The following is a 27,851-nucleotide window of genomic DNA, read 5'->3' on the forward strand; positions in this document are numbered from 1 at the left end:
ACGTGCAAGCATGAGTTGGGGAGAGGGGTAGAGGGAGAGGAAGACAGAGGGAATCTTAAGCAGGCTCTATCAGCATAGAGCCCAAAGCGGGGCTCCATCCCATGATCCTGAGATCATGACCTGAGCTGAAATCAAGAGTTGCACACTCAACCGATTGAGCCACTCAGGCTCCCTGAAATATGCTTTTAATTGTTAAAAAGAGTACAGATAGAATCCATTTATAACTAGAAATCTTACAAAGATTTTTATATTATGGCCATTATTCTGCTTCTAAGCTATCTTCTTACCCCTCCCCCATTAGTAAAACAGTGGAATAAAGTACAGAAAATAATGACTTTTGAGCTGGGAGAGACCTAAGAAATAACCATGTAATCCTAGTAACTCATCTAAATCAGGTTCCAAACCAAGAGCCCTGTTTTTTTACTCAAGGTCTCACAGCTGGTTAGAGTCCTGGAGCCATCTCCCAGTTCAGAGCTCAAGTCTCCAAGTGGTGACTTGACATTTTCTGACCTCCACACGTGGAAGACTGAACTAAAAACTCTTAGCCCTATCCTTTGTTACCACTTTAAATCCACCTAATCTCTCTAAGCATTTCCACAAGCCAACCAGAGAAATATGAGGAGGGAAGGAGAAATGGGAAGGAAGCCTGTCATGCCTTTTCATCAAGTTCAAGAGATTGCTTCTAATTTGGTGACTCACTGTGGAAAAACTCAGTGTGGCTTCTCTTTAAGTCTAGGCCTCTCCTACCTGTGTTCTTGACCTTGCCTTTCCTCTGCTCTTGTTGCTATATCAAAATCCTTAATATATATATATATATATATATATATATATATATATATATATATTAAGGATATATATATATATATATATATACACACACACACACACACACACATATATAAATATGTATATAAATATACATATATATTTAAATTCTCTATGTTCATTGGTTCCTTCCCATTAGGCCTGCAAATATGATCATTTTTTCCTTAATAAAAATGTTCCCTTGGCCTTGTTTCCCCTTAAGGTGACCATCATTTCTTTTCCTTAAGGAATTTTTTATAATACATTATTAGAAGATATTATATTTAAATAGATAAAAGAAGGATGGTATGAGATCATATATCATTAAATGACAAAATGTTTACTTTGTAATTTCAGTCTTATAGTGAAAGAGGGGTATATGAAAATAGAGTCATTTGTTGTTCAGGGGAAAGTGATTTTCACACATTTATAGCTTTCCTCAGTATTAAACTTTTCAGAGGAGCCTGAAATTAGATAAGGATGTCTGTCTATTTGGGAATGAGGCTGAAGGAATATTTGCAGTGGCAAGAGGTATAATCTAGTAACTAGAATCTAAGCCTTTATGATCTGATGGTATATTTTATAATTCTGTGATATGGAAGCATATGCATGTGCTTTTTTTCATAACCAAATAAACGATATAATGTACTTCAAAAAAGAGCAAATAAGAATACATATAATTCTTATGTCAGTTATCTCTATCCTCAACAATGATTTAATAGCGTTTTTCTTTCCTTACTGATGAAAAATGTTTTTACATATAATATTAATGAGATATATAAACTTGACTGTTCAGTAATTTTGGAAATAATAAAGTCAGTTCTGTCTGCAGTATAGAATCTGTGCTGGCTTATCAGACGCTATACATGTATTTTGGTAGCTCCTCCCCCCCACCCCATGCCAAAAAACTCAACAAGCACACCACAAAACCACATGCAACCGCTGTCGGAAAGAGTCCTTTGGGTATTTTTCAGTGTTGGTGGTTCATTTGAAGAAAGAAAAAAGTCACTCTGAATGGTTTATAGAGCTGTCTCTCAGGCATGAAATTCGAGTTGAAGAGCGTGTGGGTATTTACAGGGAGAACAGGCTGAATATGTGGCCAGAGTGTTCCTCTAAACAGTCCCAGCACCTATAGGTCAGGCTACAGAGAGTAGAGGGCAAGAACGGGGAGAAAGGTCCAACAATGCCGTACTTATGACTTGAGCACATGTTCCGGTGGCTGCAGCCTCTTTTACCTGCTCCTGGCTTTTTGCTTAGTTTTGTCCTTCTCTGTTCTTCACTTGGGACTTTCAGCTGTGCTCTGAGAGTTAAATAAAAAGCCTGGAATGGAAAAAATGCAAAAGGGAAAAAAGTGAAGCCTGAGAACAGGCAGATGCAGGAATATATTGAAAACCTTGGCATTTGAGGAAATATGCCTTTATACATCTCTCATAAATATGGAGTCCTCTCTTTCAGTTTTCTATTGCCCTGGGGACACTCTAGTGCTTTAATACTCTAACATGGGAATGAGAGACAGACAGACAGACAGACGGAGGAAATACCCAGCTTTCTTGTCTCAGATGTGTTGGAAGTATTTTCATTTATAGAATCTTCTGGCAGTTTCTCCTTCTTAAACATGGCTTGCTTGACTTGCCTGATACCTCCCCCCCCCCCCTTGTGCTCCCAAGCTTACCCATTATTGTGGTTTCTGTATTTATGACACATTTAGAATCTTCTGTATTTATGACACATTTAGCCTTAAAAATATGATTGGTTAAGCATCGTCCAAGCGAGATGCACTTTTCTTAGAGAAGATACAGCCTCCTTTGGGAATAGGGCCAGGGATTAAAGCCAGGAGAAAGGAGAATATAGATTTCTAGAAAGAACAGTGGACTGGGAATCAAGAGACTTACCTTTGATTTCCATCAAAACTAACCTGTGGGGCACCTGGGTGACTCAGTGAGTTGACCGTTTGACTCTTGATTTTGGCTCAGGTCATGATCCCAGGGTTGTGGGATTGAGCGCTGAGTCGGGCTCAGTCCCAGAGTGGAGCCTACTTAGGATTCTTTCTCTGCCCCTCTCCCCTGGCTTGCACACCCACTGTCTCTCTCTCTCTCTCTCTCTCTCTCTCTCTCTCTCAAATAAAGTAAAATAAAATTAAAACAACAAAAGAAACTAATTCGTGATTTATGACTTTAGCTAAGATATTTATCTTGTCTATAATGCAGTCTCACTGTCTGAAAAGAGTGCGTGTGCAGCCCCTCTGAGAACAAACCTAACAGACCTTAGAGAGCATGTTTCTAATTTTGATTTAGAAGCAGTTGACATGTTGAATGTTCCCTTCTTATGTCAGAAGAAGAATCTGGGGATCCTGGGGCTGGGAGGAGTCTCAAGGAGTCTTGTACTTTTTGAACCTCTGGGATGAACTGAAACACTCTGATTTTCCTCATTATTTTCATTATAGCATCTGAATAAGAGACATTGTCACAGAAATATTATGTTTAAGACAAGGGAGTTAAGTCAGAACTTGTTTTTATCTCTTATCACGTAAAGCAGGGCCACATACTGAAATGTTACCTAATAAGGGCCAGTCCAGTAACCAAGAGTGAGGTGATGACGCTGGCTGTCAGATTCTAGGGAGTGGTGGGGACCGTGGGAACGGGAAATGTATACCCTGTGTGCGTGGGGAGGCCATTCCTGGTGTTTAAGACACCACATGGGCCTGTCAAAACATGCCTCTTAGTGGCAAAGAGCTATTGTTGGCAGTGGGCAATGTCTTATTGAAAACAATAGATTTGTATTATTAGGAATTAAGAATTACATGTTGGAAAATTCACCAATTTGAGTAATAAAATATAGTCCTAGACGATACACATGAGCTGTTTCCCTCAGGTATGTAATTTGTGTGATCTTTCTTCAAAGAGGCTGTCCTCTTTCTACATACTTTAATCTCCTTCCATTCTCCTTAAAAAATGTTTTCTTTCCTCAAGAATTATCACATCTAGCAAGTTTTCTGTTCTTACATTCTAACATTTTTTCCCCCAGATATGAATGTTGAATGGTTAGCCTTCTACCCCCAACAGATGTCCTTGTTTTGAATATTCCTTAACTATGTTCTAGTTAATTTCACTCCCTGCAAAGAACTTGAGCCATAAGTCTAACCTGAATCCTCACATTAAGCCCCCTTTCTCACACTTTATTGTTAGTGGGCAGAAGAGTTGACCAGTGTGATACCCTTCATGTTACTCAGTTGAAAATAGTTGGGGTTTTTTTGGCACTGCAAGTCTGGAAATTTTATCATGGATTTTGTTTCCCGGTGCTCTAATAATTATCGTGTAATCACTTTGAACTCTCTCCAGTTTGTACGCTTAAAAAAAAAAAAAAAAAGGATTTTGAACTGTACCCAGTCCTTTGGATGGGCTGACCACAATGATAAGACAATACCACTGTCTTACCACTTTTGTCTGAGAGTTAGCAGCACGCAACTGGCTCATATTTACTATACACTCTGTGACCTCAATATCTTTTTTCTCCCTACTGGCTCTGTTGTAGTCATACTTTCTTCATATTTTATCCACATAATTCATTTTTCATTTGTAAGTGTGCTATCTTGTACTCACACCGAGTAAGCACTATCTTGTTTTTGATGGATCATTTCTATCTGTGATTTGTCAAGGTTACTTGGAATTCTATTATTTTTCAGAAAAGCTAGAAACCTTAACTTGGTTTGTAGCTATGAAATGACTGAGAATGCTTTAAATTCCATTATGACAGCCATTGATTAAAAAAAAATTCAATCATAATGGACCCAGGAGTCTGGGTGCTGTTTTATAACTACCCCAAGTGGCATCAAGCCATTTATTTCTGTCGCCGTTAACTAATGGTTTTCCTGTTTCTGGATGCTTTTAAACTCCACGGACATTGTTATCATAATCTCTTGCTTGATTATAGACACTAGATTTGAATGATTAGAATTACAATCTAGGGGACTGTGGTTGGTGGTAGTGGAGAAAATAAAGCCGATAATTGTTTAATTCGTGAACGTAGCTTTGGTAGTAGCATCATTATTTTATATTTTTAGTAGCAAGGTAAGAGAAAATAGGGGAACCCGTAGATAGAGTAGTAATGTCTCTTTCGTGGATGTTTTGTTTTGCGTTGAACTTTGAGAATGTCTATGCTTGGATTTAAATTTAATAGCCAGTGTCCTATTAAATATATGAACATAACGAGATATGTTTTTGTTATTGTCATTACAGGTTTCAGAAGATAACAATGAAATGTGAAGAAGTTACATTTCTTACGTGATACTTGAAAGTTAGTGACTGCTTGCCAAATTTTCTGGAAAATTAAATATGACTTAGAAGCATTGATGTATGAAGGTTTATGATGTCATCGGTTGCGACAGAAAGTAAACTCCAGCAGACTGTGAGCCTGCAGGGAGTTGACCCAGAAACATGCATGATTGTATTTAAAAACCACTGGGCACAGGTAATGTATGAGTTCCACTTCCTCTGCTGGCCTAGGTAGCCCTCAAGGTCTCCATCACATTGAACCAGGATTGCCTACCTCTGTGGCACTAACTAAGGCTTCCAGAAGTATAGGGCACGGAAACCCTTTCAGGTGGAAGGGAAAGCAACCTTTTTTTTTTTTCTTTCCTAGAATAGGGATCTGGTTAAAAACCATGGTTGCCATAAAAGCAATTAGGGAACATATATGTTCCTCAGATATTTTTAGAAGAACAGCAATTGGCCTTAAAGTGACTTTTGCATCACTTTGCAGTAGACTTGACCTTGTTTACAAATTCTCTTTCCCTCCTCCCTGATGATTTCCATTTAGTCCTCACATTCCAATAGCACTAAAATACACATTTATGAAATACCTACCAAGTGCTGTGCTGAGTACTTCAAAAGCTTTAAGCTTTATGTCATTTAATCTTCTCTGCAAACCCACAAGGCAGTTAATATTAGCTTCCTCATTTTACAGATGAGGGAATGGAAAATTAGCGATGTTAAACGACTTGCTTGAGGTTATACAAATAGCGAGTTTGCAAGCAAGTGCGTAGACCTTGGTCCCTTGACTCGTGTATTTGACCTCTGTGCTTCTACCATTTTTTGGGCTGGTGGTCCCTGTATAATTTAACAAAAGAAGGTGCCTGGCAGTACCTGAATTCATTAGAAAGCTGTTTATAAAAGTTTTCTTGATTATTCGTTTTGACTTCTCTGTAACTCTGATCTGCTCATAGAGATAATTAAGGGTTGAGTGTTCAGAAAATTTATCAGCTCACCACCTTTCCTCAGGGAGTTTGTAAGTAGTAAAATAAATAAAATTGGCCTTCTTTACTACTTGTCCAACATTACACTCCCTAGGTGAGCTGGTAAGTGGCTATTTATGTGACAGTTTTTTAATGACTACCCAGTTCCTTCCTGTGGCCGGACACAGCACAGGGGTTAAAGCACTGAGCCTGCAAATCACAACAATTATAGGGGACACAGTTTAGATCAAAAACAAAATCGATTCTACTTCTGGGTCATTTGCACTTTGTAGCTTCTTGTCATTCATAGAAAGCTTCCAAGATTTTTTATGCATTTCCCATTCTCTGACTTTTTACAATTAGAATCATAATGGATTTGCTCTGGATTTTAAGGGCATGTCTGCTTTAGCAAAGGGAGGAAAGTAATTCAGGAGTTTTCCAGATAATTAGAGTAGTTGTCTTTGACTTTGCACTTTTATAAGTATTTTAATGTGCCAGCTCCAAAGTGGGTTTGTGAACCAAGGGGATGTGGCTGTTAGCCCATTGGGTGTGGGAAGAATATTTTAGAAAACCTATTTTTATCTTTATCTTTAATTTAAGTTAATTTTATTTTTTTGAGAGAGGGCAGAGGCGGGGCAGAGGGAGAGGGAGAGAGAATCTTAAGCAGTCTCCATGCCCAGCCCAGAGCCTGACGTGGGGCTTGAACTCACAAACCCATGAAATCATGACCTGAGCCGAAGTCAGACACTTAACTGACTTAGCCACCCAGGCACCCCAATTAGATGTTTTATATTAACAGTACTTTCAGCCTCAGTCATTTCACTTGGCTGAAGAACTCCCATCATTCTAGTATGTATTCTTGGCTCTGAGCCCATTTTGTTTATTTGTGTAAAAATACTTTTGATTGTAATTGTTCTTGGTGGAGTATCTGTGATGTGGTCCATTTAATATCCGTTTATACAGACATGATATATCAGCCTCTTGATTTTATGTGGATGGATCATTTGCCCTGTCAAATTCCGTCCTGGGCAAGCTTTCTCCAAAGCTGTTGGAGTGCTGTTAGAGAGTCTTAATTCATGAATTTGTAAATACTCTTTCACACTAGTGAAGGAGTAAATTAGTGGTCCCAGAATCATATTACTCATTTCCCTATTTTATATGAATGACTTCAGCATTATCAGACATTTTGGGTTATCTGAAACATAGTACCCTTTGTTTAGTGCAGAAAATATATTTTTTCTTTTCAAAATTTTAAATGCTTATTTATTTAGAGAGAGAGTGAGGGTCAGAGAGAGAGGGAGAGAGAGAGAGAATCCCAAGGAGGCTTCATGCTGTCAGTACAGAGCACGATGGGGGATCATGACCTGAGGTGAAATCAAGAGCTGGATGTTTAACCAACTGAGCCACGTAGGAGCCCCTCTTTTCAAGTTTTTACTTAAATTCTAGTTAGTTAACATATATTGCAATACTGGTGTCAGAAGTAGAATTCAGTGATTCATCACTTGCATAACAACACCCAGTGCTCATCACAAGTGCCCTCCTTAGTACCCATCACTCATGTAGCCCAAGCCCCACCCACATCCCTCCATCAACTCCCAGTTTGTTCTCTATAGTTAAGAGTCTCTTATGGTTTGTTTTCCTCTCTTTCTTTCCCCCTCCTCCTATATGTTCATCTGTTTTGTTTCTTAAATTCTAATATGAGTAAAGTCATATGGTATTTGTCTTTCTCTGACTGACTTATTTCATTTAGCATAATATACTCTAGCTCCATCCACTTTGTGGCAAATGGCGGGATTTCATTCTTTTTTTTTTTTTTTTTTTGATCTGATGGCTGAGTAATATTCCATTGTATCTATATATGCCATATCTTCTTTATCCTAGTGCAGCAGAATATTGAGTTGAGAGTAAGGATAACTTTGTCAGAGGGAATGGTGTTTAGTTATGAAATACTTGCTTTTATAAAGTAGAGACACTCTTGGTTTTATTGTTGTTTCAACCATTTCTTTAACTTTCTTACCTCTTTAGCCTTGACTTTTCCTTTTAAATAAACCTGCAAAGTGCCCACAGTGTCTATTTACTTCCAAGAAAGGCTCTTGAGGACTTTTCTGTTGCATTTCTTCACGTTGAAGAAATGCATGTGAATGTCAACACAATTATTGTTAAATGGAGATTTACCAAGCCCAAACTGCGGATACATTGGTATAGGGGGCACAGGTGGACATGGGAATGTGTAAGCCTTGGTCTGAGCTTTTAAAGAATGTATATGCTGGGATACCTGGGTGGCTCAGTCGGTTGAGTCCGACTTCAGCTCAGGTCATGATGTTGTGGTTCATGAGTTCGAGCCCCACATCGGGCTCTGTGCTGACAGCTCGAAGCCTGGAGCCTGCTTCAGATTCTGTGTCTCCGTCTCTCTTTGCCCCTCACCCCTCATACTCTGTCTCTCTGTCTCTCTCAAAAATAAATAAACGTTTAAAAAATTTTTTAAAAATAAAGAATGTATATGCTAATTTGGATGACAAGGTGAGATACATGATTAGAAAATGAATAATATTACTACAGGAATTAAATCAAAGGAAGGGACTATTATGGGTGAAAGTGGCTTGGGAAATGGAGGAAGTGAGATTTTTGCTAGCTTGACTATAGGAAAGGAAAGTTTTCTTGACAAAGGAAAACAATGTTTTGGAGAAGATGTTGGGAAGAAATGTTCAGCTTTGGCTTTTCTTGGTGATAAAAAAAAAGTGAGGAAGTTAGGGCAAAGTGGAGGTGCAAGGCTAACTCAGGTAAGGAATGAGAGATTCAGTTGATAGGAATAAATGAGACTCATTTCAGAGTTTTGTACATTAGTACTTTGTTGTGAGTTGTGCAGTGTGGAGGTACATGTGGAAGGGTTGCAGAGGATTGGGAAGTGAGCTAAAGCCTGACATAATCTCCTGTGACTAGTGTGACAGCAGCCCCTGGGTTCCCCTGAGGCCACCCGAGGAACCTGTAAGGCTGGTAAGAAATGTGGCATAGTCAGAACTGGGTGACAACATTGTATTTACTGAAGTGCCCCAGCAGCTGGCAAGCATAATACTTTTTATCTGTTAAATTAGGGAAAATGAAGTCAATAGACGTCTATGGTATTCAGAGTTCTTCTGTTTGTTAGGATACCTGAATACAAATTCAGCCTAATTAACATGTATTTGGCAGTTTCTGTTCCAGGCCTTGAATTACAAAGCAAACTCTGATGGAGGAGGCTATCCGCTTGCCCACCTACACGTTGCAGTCTGTCAGGGACAGCTTGTCACACAACCAGCCATCATCCACGGCAGTCTGTGATTCAGGAAGGTTGCCAGTGGAGAGATCTTGAGTGGCCCAGTTGTGCACTTGAGTTTCCAAACTGTTCCCTGGGCCCAGTGATGTCATGACATCCCCAGAATAGTTCTTTAGGGGACATTCGGCAGGTGACATTGCTGACAGTGAATCCAGGCCATAGGAAGCAGCCTCTGGCTTGTACTTTCTCTCACTTTCTGAGACGCCGTCTTGCACTGTCATGTTGCCAGAGCAGTGACTCTAAAACCCAGATTTGCCCGTGTCAGTTTTCTAGTTGGACATTTCAGTGGCATCCGGGCACCTACAGGCCAGCATGTCACACAGGGCCTTTATGGTCTGGCCTCATTTCACTTCCTGTCTCTGATTTATTCTCTAGAAATGGGAAATTACTTGGAGTTCCTAGCCAACCCCACTCCTAGGCAGTGGCCTTCACGCTATTTCACGCTTCTCTGCTTTAGGCATTTCCTCCTCTTCCTGCCTGGAATATCCCTCCCCCTGGTTAAATGCCTCTCCTTCTTAAAGACTCTTTTGGGACATCAGTTTTTCTAGGAAACCTTCTCTGCTCTCTTTTATGCTTCCACTCAGTGCTGCAGCAGCATCCTGAGTGTTCTTTCTCTGTTATACCAGCCACATTTTATTAAGATTATGTGTGCAGTAGCTTCCTTCCACCCTCATTTCAAGCTCTTCATGATCAGAGACCATTTATAGTTGACCTACATCTCCAAGTGCCAAGAATAGCGTAGCCCCATTGTTGTAGATATTCAATAAATTGTTGAACTGCGAGATAGGAACATTGTATGAAGTACAACTTTAGAAGAGCTAGGTGACTTAGAAAACAGCTTTGAACATACGTTAGTGTTAAAACATTCCATAATTTTGTAGGAAGGTCTTTGGACTTCTATTTAATGATCTGTGATTTGGAGGACTGTGTGTGTGTGTTTAGTTTTTATAGTAGTCTGGAAGAACGATTTATAGTCGAGTAGACTATTGTTTTTATCTCTTGCCTTTACTTCTGTGCTTCTTCTGAATGGAAGAGAGAACAGGATGTAAGAAGCATTGGTCCACCAGATAATAAACTGTTCAACTATTTTGCCATGTGAATTAACCCACCCATACACCAGTTTTTCGTAATGGCACAGCTGTACCGTGAAGCTTCATGGACCTTGCTCTATTCATTCTCTGTCCTCTCCTTTTGAGCCTTGAATCAGTATTGGTTATATACCCAATGGTGTCTGCACTTAGAGCTAGGAGAACAGAAGTGATGGGTTAAAAATAAAATCAATTGGAAATGCACATTTCCGTGTGCTTCTGGTTAGTCAATAGCCCAAAGCTTCTCCTTACCACCCCTCAGCCTCCAAAAATAAGCGGTTATACAATTTTTGAGCCAAGAAAATTTCAGAGCTCAGATAGAATAATGGCAATGGATGAAGAAAAGCTAGTGAGTCTAGTAGCCTTTCTCTTCTTGGTGAGGGTGGGGATGGGAAAAATTAGATTAGTTAATTAAGTCAAATGTCTTCCCACAATAATGCAAAGTAGATGATATGGTTTAAGTATAGTATCTTATGTAGAGTTCCAAGGGGGCTGATCCTAGTAAAGAAGTATAGAGGACTTATAAATGGATTTGAGATGTGTCTGTTCCCTGTGAAACTGATTCTCTTGTTCCGTTCATCTTCATTCTTTTGGTCTATGCCTTGTCATGGACGAAATGACAAAAATTAGTCTTTGAGAGATGAAAAGTTGGGAAGTATTAGAGAATCTCATCTTAATATCTTAGTCAAATGATGTTTGTTAATATTTTAAAAATTTATATCTCTTAGCTTCTCAAATAGCTCTGAACTTGACAGTAGAAAGTGAAGCAGAACAGAAGCTTTGTTTCTTTAGAGGGCCGAGGCATTAACTTATGCTTCTAGTGGACTTTAAAGTGGTCGAACATGTGGAAATATCAACAGTGCACCCACTGTATGATCAGTGATAAGTCTGTTTTTTACCATGGAATATTATTACATAGATCATTATTCTTAAATCCTTTCCCTAAAACCTAAATTTAACAAACATACCTAAATGAAGGTTTTATTATGTTATTTTGTTTATTGATATTTCTACCATGTTTCTTTATTATGGTAGTGCTAGACCATCTTTGGTCCCAAGGAGGTATGATGTGTAGATATAGCTCCTGCTTTTACCGTGTTCAATCGCAGATTTAGATATGTCTCTGGAGACTGGGACTGGAGCTGACCTGAACCAAATTGTACAAGCACAGATATATTACTAGGCTGTTAATCTTAATACAAAAAGAAATGACTCAGTAGATGTCTCCCATGGCAATAGGTGTGCCAGGAATACCCCAGATTGAAAGACATGGCTTTTAAGTAATGATCAAGGACTGGATGGAAACTTAGTTTTGTTGTAGTTATTTGGTACATTAAGTGGAATTTGGCTTAAGATCGCAAAAGCCTGGCCTTCTTCTGTGTGATGGAAAATGTTGCTTAGTAACTTGGTTTTTTCCACGATGTCACTTTAATTAGCATTCCAAAGGATTTGGAAGTATGGGTTATACTCATGTGACTTTCTTGAAATAACTAGGCTCTAACCAAAGTAGCATAAGTAATCATCTCTTAACATATGCGTGTATAGAAGACATAAAACAATATTAAGATGTAGTCAAAGCTAATCTGACAGATAAACACTTGTGTTTACCATGAAGAATAATCATTTGTTAGCTAGAGGAGTGATTATGTGGATCTTTCATTTTGACAGCATTTGAGATGCCTATTTCAGAATTTGTGAATATTTTTAATCCAGGCCTATTATTGCTGACTGATGGGGACCATCATTAGGAGTAGCTGATATCCTTAATAAAAGAAAAATGCTATTTATTCATCTCCTTTACCCTAATAACCTTTATATTTATAGAGCAAATGACTTTGAAGTTAGGTTAAAATTTAAGCGTATTTGTCAGATGATAATTTGTATACAATTGTTCATACTATTGATTTTTTGTACATTTGTGATAATTTACATGTGGCTCTATTTGTGATCCAGGCTATGATTCACACATATATGTATCAGCTTATATTTTTTAAAGTTTGTAGACCAACAGATGCCTAGCCATGATCAGCAAAACATTTACAGTGCTATTTCCGATCTTAGCTGCCTTACTTAATGAGCTGGGGCTGTAGCAGGGGTTGATTGCTTTATTAAATGGCATTTTTAGCCGAAAGAAGTGAACTTGTTTAGTAAAGGAAATATTTGCACAGCATATTTTGCTTGCGTTCATTCTCTTCCCATCTCTAGGTCTCTCCAGCTCCCCTAATGGTGTTTTTTTCCGGGACCTGAATCCCCGAGACTGAGTATACAGCTGAGAAGCCAACTTAGCAGAGTTGTGAGCATAAGATAGAGGATACTCAGGGGAATGTGCTAGGCCTGGGGAAGCCACCAGGAGCACCAAAGACTGTGGATCTATAGGACTGGAAGCTCAGAGTAGATAAATGGATGAAAGTAGGCAGCAGGCAGAAGTCAGGACACAGGAGTACTGGTTTGGTGGAAGTGATGTGAGAAGACAGCACTAAAGGAAAAAATAAGGAAAAGTCCAGGTCACGTGAGAAAGCATCTACAGAAGCTTAGAGAACTGTGACACCATCTGGGCAGTGAACTTGAGGCATCAGTTCTTTGGCATTTCAACGCATGTTGTGCTGTAGCCAAGAAGCTTCTTAAGACATTCCCTGTCAGGTTAGGAACCAGGCCCTGGGTATGGGCCCTTAGAGACCACTCTTAAAAGCAGTTCATGGGTGTGTCTGCCAGGAAGGGAAAGGGAGGTGGCCTGGGAGGGTCCTGACACCTAAGAAGAGAGGTTAAGGACATGTGTCAACACAGGCATAATTAACGCTTTGCTGAGCACTGTATATTCCATGACTCACAGGCCTTGGTGTAACACACCCTTTTCCAGGCAGTAAAACCACCCGGCCAGGGCCGGGAATGAGTAAGGGCTCTTAACATGTCTGCTCCATTACGGATGATCAACAAACCTTCAGTCTCCATGGGTTATCATAGCTCTGTTCTCGAGTTTCTCTGCCCATTAACCAGTGTAGAGGAGCTTATACTATAAAGAGGGTAAAGATGCTTCAATTTAAAAGTGGCTAAGTAGTTTGTCTTCTGTATAAAAAACTCAGTTCTCTTTTCTAAGCTTTTTCACAGCAAAAAAAGTAAGTCTGTTTGCAAAGGAATACAGTGGAATAAATAATATGTGACGGTTAATTTATGAGAAAAATGTGCTTCATGACTATGTAAATAGTTCTGCTATATATTACTTATATATATTTAGATGTGTAACATATACTTACTTACATGCATGCATATAGTATAAATACATATACACGTGTATAAATTTATATTGCTTAGGAATTTCTGAGAATTAGGAGATTTTCAATTATTAATTGCTTTTAACTCAGTGTTTTGGTTTTTCTTTTTTTAAAGTTTAATTTTTGAGAAAGAATGAGCAGGGTTGGGGCAGAGAGAGAGGGGAACAGAGGATCTGAAGCAGGCTCTGTGCTGACAACAGAGAGCCTGATGTGGGGTTCAAACCCACAAACTGAGACCATGACCTTAGCCAAAGTCAGATGCTTAACTGACTGAGCCACCCAGGTGCTCTAGTGTTTTGGTTTTTTAAAAAAGAGATTAGTGCAAAATTACTTTGTCTACTTTTATTTTTATTTATATTATGAAATTAGATCAATTTATAGGGGAGAAGAAGTAATTAACCTTAAAATCCCATTTATATCTTTTCAGACTCACTTATGATCCTGTGTCTTTTGTCAATATAGTTAGTTTTTAACTTAAATTATTTCATATATACATTTGCATGCAATGATATGTTTCACTTAGTGTTTATTTTTAATAATTTTATTGTATGGTGATGTAACATTTCGATTATAATTCTCTTATTGTTGACTGGGTCAATAATATTTTTATTTTTCATTATTGAAAATATCATTGGCGTGAACATTTCTTAACATATTATTTTTGGATTGTTTCCTTAGATTCTCCTCAAAGTGAGATTAACAAGTCAAAGGGCAGGGATAATTTTATAGCTTCTGATACAGATTGCCAAACTGTTTTCCAGAAAGATGGAGCTAATTTGCCCCACCACTAACAGTGTATAAAGCATAGGATCAATTTTAGACAGTTTAGACAGTCTGAGCACACATGAGAAGTGTAATTACATTTCTACCCTGAGGCCTACCTGTATAGATAGTTCTCATAAGTAAACTCAATATGTGGACTTTGAAATTATGGAACTGGGAGAAAGCGTGTTGCTGATTTATTCTTCAGAATGTGGAACCTTGAAGTTCGAGCTTTGGGGGCTCGAGAACATACGTGTTGAGGTGGAGGCCCCTTTTGGACAAGTGAGGTACTGTGGTCCCATGCTGGGAGATGTTGTCAAGGCCAGAGCAGAGGGAAAGGACAGCCAGATCCCAACATTTCTGCCAGTGAGGTAGTCAGGCCTCTGAGGAATTCTGGAGGACTTCCTAGAGGTTGGGGGAGGCTGGGGGATCTCTGGAGTCTGGCAGGGAGCGAAGGAGAGATGTCCGTCCAGTGGATGTGCTGGGGCTGAGTCATTAAGCCAGGTGCCACCTGGGTAGCTGCGAACCCAAGGCCTTTCTCATTGAAAATGTCAACTCAGGGGTGTTGCAGTGATTTTTTTTCTTTGTGACAACATTATTAATTTTATAATGAAAGTTGATAGAGATTCCAGATTCTGTAGAATTCTGTTCATTCTATGAGGATACACTTGCTTGGTCTATAAAGGCTCATTTGCCTTGTTTCTGACAGGAGAAAAACTTAGACCTTTCCTGGGGAAATACATTTTTCTCATTTCTCATGCATGCTGACATAGCATTGTACTTTTGCCAGCTTCCCCAGTGACTTGCAAAAATTCTATAACCTAAATATAGAGCGTGTAACAGCACGTTATAGAACTGGGCCAGGAGGGTACTGCAAAAGACAAACATAATCCCCATAGCATGCAGTTCAGAAAGGCAAAAAGGAACAAGTATAAATTCATCGCTAGGGTGTTGGGTTGTCTAAAAATTATTATTAGAATATGTATACATTTTAAGGGAAGTCAATTGAATGGATATTGTAGAAATTCCAAGTCATAAAGTTACATGGGAGTTGAGATAGGAAATTCTTTTAATTTCTAGGTCCTAAAGTAGAGGTAAGTACTGATGGGCAGAGAGAGGTAGGAAGCATTCAGTAGGCAGCAGTCGTAAGGGAGAAAAACACCAGGACATCGCATGACCTAATTGGGGATTTATTTATATTTTACCGTCAATAGATTTTTTTCTTTGTGGTGGTAAAACATATATAACAAAGATTGCCATCTTAGCCTTTTTAACTTTCTTATTTATTTATTTATTTATTTATTTATTTATAAATTTATTTTTGAGAGAGAGAAAGAGAGAGCACAAGTGGGAGAGGGTCAGAGACAGAGGGAGACACAGAATCATGAGCTGTCAGCACAGAGCCCAACGTGGGGCTCAAAGTCGTGAACCACAAGATCATGACCTGAGCTGAAGTTGGATGCTTAACTGACTGAGCCACACAGCTGCCCCTCATCTTAACCTTTTTAAAATGTGTAGTTCAATGGCCTTGGCTACCTTGACAATGTTGTGCAACTGTCTCCACTATTTCCAAAACTTTTTTTTATCACTTCAAACAGAAACTTGCTGCATTAGGGATTTACTTAGTAAATGGTCATCCCAGAACTTTTTCTGGTTTTAAAAAATGCAAAGTTAAGGGGCGCCTGGGTGGCTCAGTCGGTTAAGCGTCCGACTTCAGCTCAGGTCACGATCTCACGGTTCGTGAGTTCGAGCCCCGTGTCGGGCTCTGGGCTGATGGCTCAGAGCCTGGAGCCTGCTTCCGATTCTGTGTCTCCCTCTCTCTCTGCCCCTCCCCCGTTCATGCTCTGTCTCTCTCTGTCTCAAAAATAAATAAACGTTAAAAAAAAAAATTTAAAAAAAATGCAAAGTTCAAACCTTCATTTTTTTAGTTTCATCATATGCCATATGCTAGGGGTGATTGTGCTAGGTATGTATCCCTTGTTCATCAGTTTCCTTTCATCCTTACTAACCTTGCATGCTTGGTGGGAGAATGTGTCCATCCAAGTAGAGGAGGGAGGGATGTTCAGTCGAGGGCGTGCGAAGGAGCCGTGTTTTCCTGTTGGAACCTCCAAATCTATTTGTAGAACATGGGTAGTCTTACTTATTTAATGTATTTTAAAATTAAAAAGTGATATTTTTGACAGTGCAGAAAAAAAGTGAAAATTTATCATCACTTTGAACACAAAAGTGATTATTATTTTTCCATATATATTTTTCGATCTTTTTTCATGTATGTTTTTGACATAGTTGATAATGATGTATCTGACTATATATAAAGACTTCATTTTTCATCTAATATATCACTTACAATTTTTCATTTTGCTCAGTAGTATTCACAATAGGCTCATGAACACAAGTAGCTTAATTTTTTAAACTATACTACTTTCTCTGACGTTTAGGTTGCCCAAATTTGTAACGATTTTAAATGAACATCTTCAAATGTCTGCTTTCTATAGTTTAACCACTTCATTTTATTCTTGTGAGAGAGAGAGAGAGAGAGACAAACACAGTGTTCATATTTATCTTGTTTTGGGCCATGGCTCCTGCATTTTCCATGAAAGATAAGGCGCAGTCAGGGGTGGTGTGTACTGTAATTATGGTAAACATGAGATGGATGACAAATGTTTGCATTGGTTACAGGTTGTGAAGATCTTAGAGAAGCACGACCCCTTGAAGAACACCCAGGCAAAATATGGATCCATCCCTCCAGATGAGGCCAGTGCCGTGCAGAATTATGTAGAACACATGCTCTTCTTGCTAATTGAAGAGCAAGCCAAGGATGCTGCGATGGGGCCGATTCTGGAATTTGTGGTCTCCGAGAACATCATGGAGAAACTCTTCCTTTGGAGCTTGCGGAGGGAATTTACTGATGAGACTAAAATCGAGCAGCTAAAGATGTACGAGATGTTGGTCACTCAGTCGCACCAGCCTCTGTTGCACCACAAGCCCATCCTGAAGCCCCTGATGATGTTGCTGAGCTCTTGTTCGGGAACAAGCACCCCTGCTGTGGAGGGGAAGCTGGTTGTCCTCCTCAATCAGCTTTGTTCGATCCTTGCCAAAGATCCATCTATTCTGGAACTCTTCTTCCACACTAGTGAGGACCAAGGGGCAGCCAACTTCCTCATCTTCTCCCTTCTGATTCCCTTCATTCACCGAGAGGGGACAGTGGGTCAGCAGGCCCGGGATGCTTTGCTTTTCATCATGTCTCTGTCTGCTGAGAACAGCATGGTGGCCAATCACATTGTGGAAAACACCTACTTTTGTCCAGTAAGTCCCTCTCGTTGGCATGCTTTCCACCCACTCCGCTTTTCCTCTCTCGTGCTCATGGTAAATACTTTTTTTTATACCTTTCTTTTCAGCAAGTTGTACTTGGCACCTTCTAGGGAAAGATGTTTGGAGGAAATTTTTGGAGGGAGCAATCTAAGTTGAAAAGCTATTTGGCTGAGCATTGTCAGCTCTAAATAAGCCAACAGAGGAAACTCTATGTGTTACCATTTCATGTTTCATTTCTGTTGGGTTAGGAACTATTTTAGTTTTTTACTATGAACATATCCTGAGTGATTGGTAGAACGTGCACTTTCTATATTCTTAGCTTTTCAAGTTGATCTTGCACTGTAGAATCATGGCACGCTGTGAGACTGCTCAGCTGGTTTCACAGATCAGTTTATTTCTCAGCAAGATAGTGACCAGATGATTATAGACACAAAGCACTGATTTTATTTATAAAAATAAATACGTATTTACAGTTTGAGGTAGCAAGAAATACTTCACTCTGTATAGCTTCGTGATCATCGACATGGTGACAAAGAAAGTGTGAGGTCCTTTGCAGGTGTTGGTGTAGCATAGATCCAATCGTGGTCACAGTTCCAGAAAATAATGGGAGCTGTCTGAGGCTCTTAAGATACCTTAGGGCTCTGATTAGTTTTTGGTGTTAGTGTTGTCTTTGGAAGGGGCATTTGAATGGCAGATTTATATCATCTGATTTGTCAGGGATGTTGGGCAACAGCTAATTTTATTTTCCCAACTCAGTAAACACTCCCAGTCTATTTCCATTGTCTGTTCTTTTTAAAAATTTTGTATTTTATTTTTTGAGAGAGGGACAGAGAGCGCACACATGCATAAGTGGGGGAGGGGCAGAGGGAGAGAATCCTAAGCAGACTCCACGCTCAGTGTGGGGTGGGGCACAGGACTTGATCCCATGACCAAGAGATCATGACCTGAGGGGACGCTTAACTGACTGAGCCACCCAGGTGCTCCAATTGGTTGTTCTTACAGTCACCTCATTATATTTCTTTATAAACTGTACTGTCTTAAGTATGCCTGATTCTGCTGGAATAGTAAGACCATTAATGAGTTTTATTGAAATAGGCCAGGCAAGTTGCCATAAGTAGATTAGATTCATTATTAACGAACACTATATGAGTAGTTCTTGACTGGGGGGAGGGCAGTTAGGAATGTCTCTGGGGTGTCCTTTGTTGTCATAGGGACATGAGGTGGCTGTGGAGGGAGGTCAACTGGCATTTAGTGTTCAGAGGCCAAGGATGCTTAATGTCTGGTAGTTTGTGGAACAGTCTTGCACAGTAAAGAACCGACTTGCCCAAAATGCTAATAGCAACCCTAGTGAATAATATACTGTATTTTGCTTTGAGGTTCAAAAGCAATAATCTTTTTCATGCTACTAAATTCTTATTTTTACTAATAAACCAGGATCACCTAGTATGTGGTGAATATTTTGGGGCAAACAAATGGATAAAAATTTTGAAAATTAGAACTACAGTTCAGAAATTCAGGGTACCATGTGTCTCTTTTGGGTTCTGACCAGTAGAATTAGAAATTGTAGAAAGAGTGATAGTCAGCTATGGGAAGTAAGGAGCTGATTCCCTTCCATCTGTGCCAACATATTAAATCTCCCTTCCTTACTGCCTTCAACGGTGCGGTTTCTTGTAAACTCTTTTTAAAGAATATATTATCATCGGCAAAAATGGAACTTCTTACCTGAATCTAAGCACCTTTGAAATACATTGCTGTATTACTTTTTTATTTCTTCTGGTGGCTTTAGGCAACACAAATTCATTATCTTACGGTAGTATTGGCTTACTGTAGGTTCGAAGTCCAGCAGGTGTCACTGGGCTAAAATGGAGATCTTGGCAGGGCTGTGCTCCTTTCTGGAGGCTCTCGTGGTGAGTGCACTTCCCTGCCCTATCCTGCTTCTAGAAGCCTCCCACATTCCTTGGCCTGTGGCCCCTTCCTCCACTTGTGCAGTCAGCAGTATTGTATCTCTCTGAACACCATTTTGTAGTCACGCCTCCCTCTTCTACTTTGAAGGAGCCTTGCAATTTACTTTGGGTTTACCTGGATTATCCAGGATGACCTTATTTAACCATCAGCTGATGAGCAACCTTAATTCCCCTTTGCCATGTAACCTATTACATTCACAGGTTCAGGGATTAGAAGCGGACAGTGTGGGTGTGTGGGTGTGGGTGGGCATTAGTGCCTATCACATTTGCTCTATCCAGTTCAGAGAGCTCTTGAAGAAATTTGAGCAATAACACGGTAGAATCAGAATTCTTTTAGGAGTTTAAACTGGGTAAGATAGGTGAGTTTGCTCAAGATGGGGAGATGCTGAGGAGGTCGGGAGATACATTAGGGTCTAGAAACAAGAACGATAGGGATGAGAATGGCAAGGAAGGGCTGGATATGAGCAATGCTGTGGAGGCAGAAGCTTACTAAAAATAGTTTTGTGAGGGACCTATACAGAGGTTTGGGTTTGGGCTTATTTGAATTGTTTTGGGTAGTTCTGTTAAAGAAGGAGCACAGCCATCGAAACAAATCATCAAAATATTCAGGTGGTTCTCCAGAGCAGTATGCAAAAGGCAATTAAGAAAAGATATTACCTGCAAAAGCAAACAATTCTAAGGTATCTTGAATAAATCTAACAAATCTGTGAAAAGGGTTTTACAGAGAAAATTATAAAACTTTTTTAATCAGTATAAAAGAAGACCTAAATAAATGGAAAATTGTTTAGTTTGTAGATACCGTGTAGATGACACTTTCCTGAAAATCAGTCCATGAAGTTAATGCCACTTATGATTTACAACCTTTTATTATAAAAAAGGTAAAATACAGAAAACTTGGAAGAATACCGAAATGATCACCAAATACACATGACTTACATTCAAAATTGTTAATATTTATGTTTATCATCTATGTTTTTTGTTTCTGCTGTACCATTTGAAATGAAGATAGAGACATTTGGAATTAAGTTACAGACATTAAATACTTTAGTATGAATCTCCTATAAATAAGGACACTCTCCTGCATAACCACAATGCCTCTATTATACCTAAGAAAATTATACAATAATTCCGTAATAGGATCTAATATCCAATTTCTCAGTTATGCCTCGAATGATTTTTGTAGGTTTTTTTTTTTCAAACTGGAGTCTGATACAAGGTACATCTCTGATTGTCATATCTTTTTTTTTAATGTTTTTATTTATTTTTGAGACAGAGAGAGACAGAGCATGAGCAGGGGAGGGGAAGAGAGAGAGGGAGACACAGAATCTGAAGCAGGCTCCAGGCTCTGAGCTGTCAGCACAGAGCCCGACGCGGGGCTCGAACTCACAGACTGTGAGATCATGATCTGAGCCGAAGTTGGATGCTCAACTGACTGAGCCACCCAGACGCCCCTGTCATATCTCTTTAAGTCACTATTAATCTATAACAACCTGCCACTTTTTTCCTCAATGACAGTGACTTTTTAAGAGAAGCCATTGTCTTGTTGAATGTCCTACATACTCTGGGTTTGTTTCTTATGTAGTTTAGCTTGTCCCTATCACCTGTATGTCCCGCAAATTGGAAGTTAGGTCTAAGTGCTTGATTAAATTCAGGGTAAGTTTGTAAGAATACTTTACAGGTGATGTGATACACTTCTTATTGCATTATATCAAGAAGCATGTGTTGGGTCATCTCACTTTTGTGATGCTACACTTGATTACTTATTGGTTAAAGTGGTGATCACTTTATCTCTCCAGATAAAAGTAACATTGCCCCTTTGCAAATGTAAGGTGTAATTTATGAAGTGTTAATGTGACTTAAATCAAAATCCCAATAGGATTCTTCATGGAACATGACAAATCACTGCTAAAAGTCCTATAAATGTGTGTAAAAGACCAGGAATAACAGATGATTATGAATAATGGTAACAGTAACGTATTTGTTGAGAACTTACTGTATGGCCGATACTGTTCTTCATGCTTTACGTGTATTAAATCGTCTAGTCCTCACAACTGTAAGTACTAGTATTATACCCTTTTTTATAGATGAAGAAATTGAGGCACAGTGACAGTAAGTAAATTTATAAAAGGCCTCATGGCTAGTAAGAGATGAAGTCGGGATCTGAACTTGGGCAACCTGACTCAAGGACCCTTGTGCTTAAGCAGCACTTTGTTCATTATATGAAGACTTCCTATAATGCATGAACCATAAGGAAGCGACTAGAATTAAGAACAAAAACACAGGTTTGAAGATATTTGTAATACACATAACTGTGTATGTGATTGGAACCCCAAATACACAAAAATATATGTAATGCTACAAATTAATAAGAAAACAATGAAACAGCCCATTAGAAAAAAGGGCAAAGGAGGCCTGCATGGCTCAGTTGGTTAAGTGTCTAACTCTTGATCTCAGCTCAGGTCTTGATCTGAGGGTTGTGAGTTCAAGCCTCCCATCGGGCTCCACGCCCAGTGTGGAGCAAAGGATATGAATGGACAGTTCCCAGAAGACACCCAAAGCCAATAAACATATGAAAATATTCTCATCTTCAGTAGCATCAGGGAAAATGCAGATTGAACCCATAGTGAGACACCAGATAATGCTCATCAAGTTGGCTAACTGTTGGACATCTGTTAACACCAAGTGTTGTCAAGGGTGAGAAAAAACAAGAACTCTTGAGAATATAAATTGGTACAATAATGCAGGAAAGCTGTATGGCAATATTTAATAAAATGGAATATTTGCATACTATGTGATCTTGTCTTCACTTCTAGATATCTGCCCCAGGGAAATCTGGCACATGTTTACAAGGGTACACACACAAAGATATTCAATAGAATAGTGATTTGAGGAAGAGCAAAACAAATACATTAAGGGAAAGATAAATGAATGGTTTGTTCTTTTTCAATGGAATACTACTCAGGATTCAAAATGAATGAATCACATGTATTAGCATGTAACTAGATCCACATGTGTGAATACCAGTAATCTAAAAACATGTTGAGTAGAAAAAGTAGAAAGAGGTTTCATATAGCATGTTAGTATTTACATAAAATTTACATAAGGTTTTAACTCACAAAACTTTAGTATAGACTGTTTTTTGGACACATATGTATACAGCGAAAGTACAAGACCAAGCACAGGAATAATATGTACTGAGTTCAAAATTGTGGTTATTTCTGGGGATGAAGGAAGGAGAAATGATGGTAATACGATTGGAGTAGGCTTTAGCTCTATTTGTAATGTGGTTGTTTTTTTTGTTTTTTGGGTTTTTTTTTTTTTGAAAAAATAAAGAGCACTCTGAATAAATTATGGCAAAATATTAAAATATGTTAAATCTTGGAGGTGTTTTTAGGTTTTATGGTTTGTAATATTTTATACTTCAAAATGTAAACATATCACTAGAATGGAGCAGTTTTTAATGTTTAGATACCCACTTATTATGTGTTATAAGCAGAATTCACTGAGTAATTGTTGCTTTTATAAAAACGTGTTTTAAAACACTGTACAGTTCATTAAAATCGGAGGGACAACAACAGCTCCAGCTGACCTTATTTGCTAGAGTGGAACACAGAGGTCCGTTGTGCCAAGTTGCCCCTCAGGATAGATCCCATAATCTCATTTGTACCCAGTTTTCTATAATTACATCTGACAACATAATTAAAAAAAAAAAAAAAGAACTCTTTATGTTGATGATAAAAGCGTACTCTGTTAGCCATCCAGCTAAGGACCACAATTGACAAAAAGCTTTCTGTAATTAGTATGATTGTCAAAGTGTGTTAGCATCAGGCTTTGGGAAGAGTAATGACTCTTTCAGGAAACTGGACCACATTTTGGAAACTTTTGTGTTGTAGTTTTTAGGAAGAGCTCGTTCCGCTGCCTCCACTGGCAAGACGTGCTCTCCCAGAAAAGGAGGAGAATGAGAAAACTCTAGGGTACAGTTTAGTACCGACAAATGATGGATGGGCAACTATATATGACCCTATCACTTTTGATTTTTTGTAACCAAATATTGATGGTTATGTCTTCGTCACTTGTTATATATTGGCCAAAGTAGAAAGCTGCATATATGTAAATCAGGAAATGCAAATTGAAGTAAGCAACCTGTAGGTACACAGCCACTGATAGAAAGTTATTTATCTCCTATCCAAAATTTATGAGCTTTTTTATTTTGGCAAGTTGTATCAAATGGTCCCCACCAGCTGTTTTGCTGCTAGCTTCAGACTAAAGTCATCTTCTAGAAATCTTTTTCTTTTGCTAAAATTAACCAGGTACCATTAGTGTTTAAAGTTAATGATGGACCTTCCTTGAATTGTTCCACCCTCTGTGCATGTCCTCTTTCTTCACCTCCACTGGAAACACTGCTGTGTGTAAGCCACGATGCCCATCTCTGTACATGTGTATTGTCTTTAATTCTTTCACCAGTTCACTGAAGAAGCTGAACCTTAGAAACCTCTGTAAATGGCAAAGTCAGGTTTGAAACCGTGTTAGTCTGATACTAAAATCCACAGTTGCAACAGGTCCCATACTGTTCTGCTGTCAGGGAAGTGGTTTGCTTTTTATTTTATTTTGTTTTTAAAGTTTTTGAGAGAAAGAGAGTATGTGTGAGAGAGCCCTGACATGGGGCTCAAACTCACGAACTGCGAGATCATGACCTGATCGCTTAACCAACTGAGCTACCCAGGCACCCTGTTGTTTTAAACTGTTGTTATCCTTAACGATTTTATATGGTGATTAGCTTTCTTTTAAGGAGACTCTTGAGAGAAGATAAATTAGAAATACTGAGTTAACACTTAATGGGCTGGGAATAAATACTATGTTTTACAATTACTTTTTTTTTGTTTGTTTTGTAGAGAGGATCATAAAAGGCTCAAATAATAGATGGGCATTTTATGTTTAGCTGTTGAATGTCTATATTTTTTTAAATTTTTACGTTAAAAATGAAATATAAAAGTAAATAGATTATGTCATTAAACTACTGGGAAAATGATCTACAAAACCTATTGTTGCCTCTCCTTTTCCCTTCTACTGTTCCCACAGCACCCCCTAAGTCCCTCTGTAGAGCATTCGTGTTTCTTGCATTTGTTAGTTTGTTGGCTGTCTTCTCCGGCTCACCCGGTCTGACTTGCTCATTCTAGTCCACACTGGAGGTGTGGATGATCTGTCCAGTCAGGTATGTTGAGTATCAGATGCTAGAAGCACTCGCTATGAATAACACATCCAACTCCACAACAGACTACAGGCCTGGAGATTGAGAATCCAAGGTCTTCATGCAGAGACACCAGCTGATGCCATGGGAGAGAGTGGGAGTCGGGCGGTGTGGGGGGGCAGGGGGGGTGCATCTGGGAGAGAAGCCCACAGTGGAGTGTGAAGGGCCCTGAGAAAAACAGGTGAACCATTTCAACATGGGAGTCGTCAAGAGTATATGTATTTCTCTGTTTTGTTTATAATGACCTTTATTGATGCATTCATTCACTCACTCAAGTGAACACCTTCAAGCCAGATAATATGTTAAAGTACTGGAAACAAACAGTAAATGAGATTGTGCATTTATCTCTTTTTCAAAATCAGGGCATTTGTTGTCCCGAAGAAGAATGTCCCCTATTTAAAGTATTTAACTCCTTGTCAAAATACCCAAACAAATCATTTTAATTCCAGTTTTGAATGTGACCCGAGTGAGTTACCTGTTACAAATTTGGAACCTCTGGCAAGGGAGAACAGAGACGGAGAATTCTCCTTGAAGGGAAATCTAATCTTGATGTCACATTTTAAAAATCAATTACATTTGCTAACTCATGCTAAATTAACCATAGTACAAAGGCTTTAATTCTGCATACTCCCGATTCCTTAACCACTTTGAGGCTTTGAAGATGAATTCATAGACAGGCCTAATTTGTCTGACTAAAAAGCTGGGAATAGCTATTCAGTATATCAATATAATTACAGCAACATTAATTTTCAAATTACATACATCACTGACAGTAATTAAAAATAACACATACCTAATATTTTACTTAAGAAAAAAAATTTTTAAGTTTATTTATTTATTTTGAGAGAGCGACAGAGAGCAAGTGGGGGAGGGGCAAAGGTGGGGGGGGGGGAAGAGAGGGAGAGAGAGAATCCCAAGCAGGCTCCACTCTGTTAGCACAGAGCCTGACATGGGACTCGAACTCACGAACTGCGAGTTCTTGACCTGAGCTGAAATCAAGAGTCAGATGCTAACCGACTGAGCCACTCAGGTGCCCTAGTATTCACTTTTCAAAAAGAGTATTCTGAGAAGGGCATGGTTCAGATGCAAACAGAAGCCTGCCTGTGCGGAAGGACAGTGCCATGTGACAGCTGGACACAGAGGCCTACTGTGTTCTGACCTACAGAAAGTGGAGCCAGAGGATGCCTGTGCTGTCTTCTTCAGAGTGGCAGAGAAACATGGATGAAAATGTTCTGCAGAATAATGAGTATTGCATAGTCTTAAGAACAAGACTCCAAACCTTCATTGCTAAATATTTATGTCTTCCTTTCCAAGACTTTGCTCAGAGTTCAGATTCATTCACGCGACCTACACATATTTCTAGAACACTGACTGTCGGCCAGGCACTATGGAAGGCTGGTGCTGGGGAAAGAGGAGTGAATAAGTCAGACCAGATGAACTGGAGAAAATAGCCAATCATCTAATAAAGACGACCAGAAAGATGACTGTTCCACAGAGGGATGGGAGAGTGCTGTGGGAACAGGACAAGAGAAAAGGAGAGACAGCAATGAGTTGGCAGATAATTTTTCCAAGTTCAGCCTACCTGTTTCCATACTTTCTTCTGACTTTCTGTTTCTGATGCCAAGCCCTGGATTATTTTGTCATATCTCATCTGTCTGAACCTGCCTTCCCTCCTCTCTCTGGTCTTGATGGCTTGAGGTACCATCTACAAATGGATGACTCCAGATCTCCACGTCTGGTCCAGATCCCACTCCTGAGCATCAGACGCACACATCTGTCTACTAGGCTCCCCATCGGGGTGTCCCTCAAGCTCTTTTCCCTGGCCTCCAAAACCCTATAGGATCTGAACCTGCCTGGTTCTTTCTACCTTTACCTTTACATTCCAGTAATGCTGTATTTCTCTTAGTTCCTGGAAGATGCCATCTTTTCTTACCCCTATGAGCTTTCGTACATCCGCTGCTTGAAATAGTCTTCCTTCCAAGGCTCTTTTTTGGCGTAACTCCTATTTATTCCTCAGCAGCTTGAATATCAGTTCTGTTGAGAACATTTCATGCTCTCAGCCCCCCAAGTCTAGAGTAAGAGCCTTTTGTATATCCAGAGCACTATATTTTTTCTCTTACATATTTTGAGTATTTATTGCACTATTGTAATTGGCCTGTTCATCTCTTATTAGACGGTCAGATCAATGAATACTTCACTCTTTCTTTTCTGGGGCTAACTCAGGATTGAACGTTTCCTTGAGTGTTCAATCTGATTTGAATTCCTTGTAATTTTAGCATTTACCCTGGAGCAGTGCCTTCTATAGATGACCTCGTTGCACCCGTTCTGGGCCACTCCTGCCCGTTCTTTGCATGGCTGCCAGATTGGGGATCTCTAAGGTGCTGTTTAGCTGGCATCAGTTCCCAATTGGGAGGCCTCTAGTACTGTGAAATTAATAGTTTTCCTTGGTCTTATACTCTGCAAGATAAAATCAATAGGTACCCACTGTAAATGTGTTTCTTTCCTACACTTCTATCTCTATTAAAGGCATCACCAGGGTGCCTGGGTGGCCCAGTCGGTTAAGCATCTGATTCTTGATTTCAGCTCAGGTCATGATCTCATAGTGTGAGAATGAGCCTTGCTTTGGGCTCCCTGATGGGCATGGAGCCTGCTTAAGTCTCTCTGTCTCTCTCTCTCTCTCTCTCTCTCTCTCTCTCTCTCTCTGTCTCTCTCTCTCTTTCTCTCTCTGCCCCTCCCCTGCTCACATTCTCTCTTTGAAAAAAAAAAAAAAAAAAAAAAAAAAGAGGATCGCTATTTTCTTAAAGACCTAGCTGGATAACCTGACAAATTTGAGTTCTCATTCACCCTCACTGACTAAGCCC

At 39.3% G+C, this 27,851-nt stretch overlaps 1 protein-coding gene across 2 annotated transcripts in view; it reads left to right on the top strand.

Annotated features, from left to right (window-relative positions):
• FHIP1A (FHF complex subunit HOOK interacting protein 1A) overlaps positions 1-27,851 on the top strand; it is a 252,724-nt gene that overhangs the window by 154,899 nt on the left and 69,974 nt on the right. For both annotated transcript variants that reach the window (XM_060654005.3, XM_060654004.3), the window contains 2 exons: positions 5,040-5,271; positions 17,146-17,772. In XM_060654005.3, coding sequence (XP_060509988.1) covers positions 5,167-5,271; positions 17,146-17,772 — 732 coding nt within the window. In that variant the 5' untranslated portion in view covers positions 5,040-5,166. The remainder of the gene's footprint in view (positions 1-5,039; positions 5,272-17,145; positions 17,773-27,851) is intronic.

This window comes from Panthera onca, chromosome B1 (assembly GCF_046562875.1).
Source record: "Panthera onca isolate mPanOnc1 chromosome B1, mPanOnc1 haplotype 2, whole genome shotgun sequence".
Taxonomy (NCBI): domain Eukaryota; kingdom Metazoa; phylum Chordata; class Mammalia; order Carnivora; family Felidae; genus Panthera; species Panthera onca.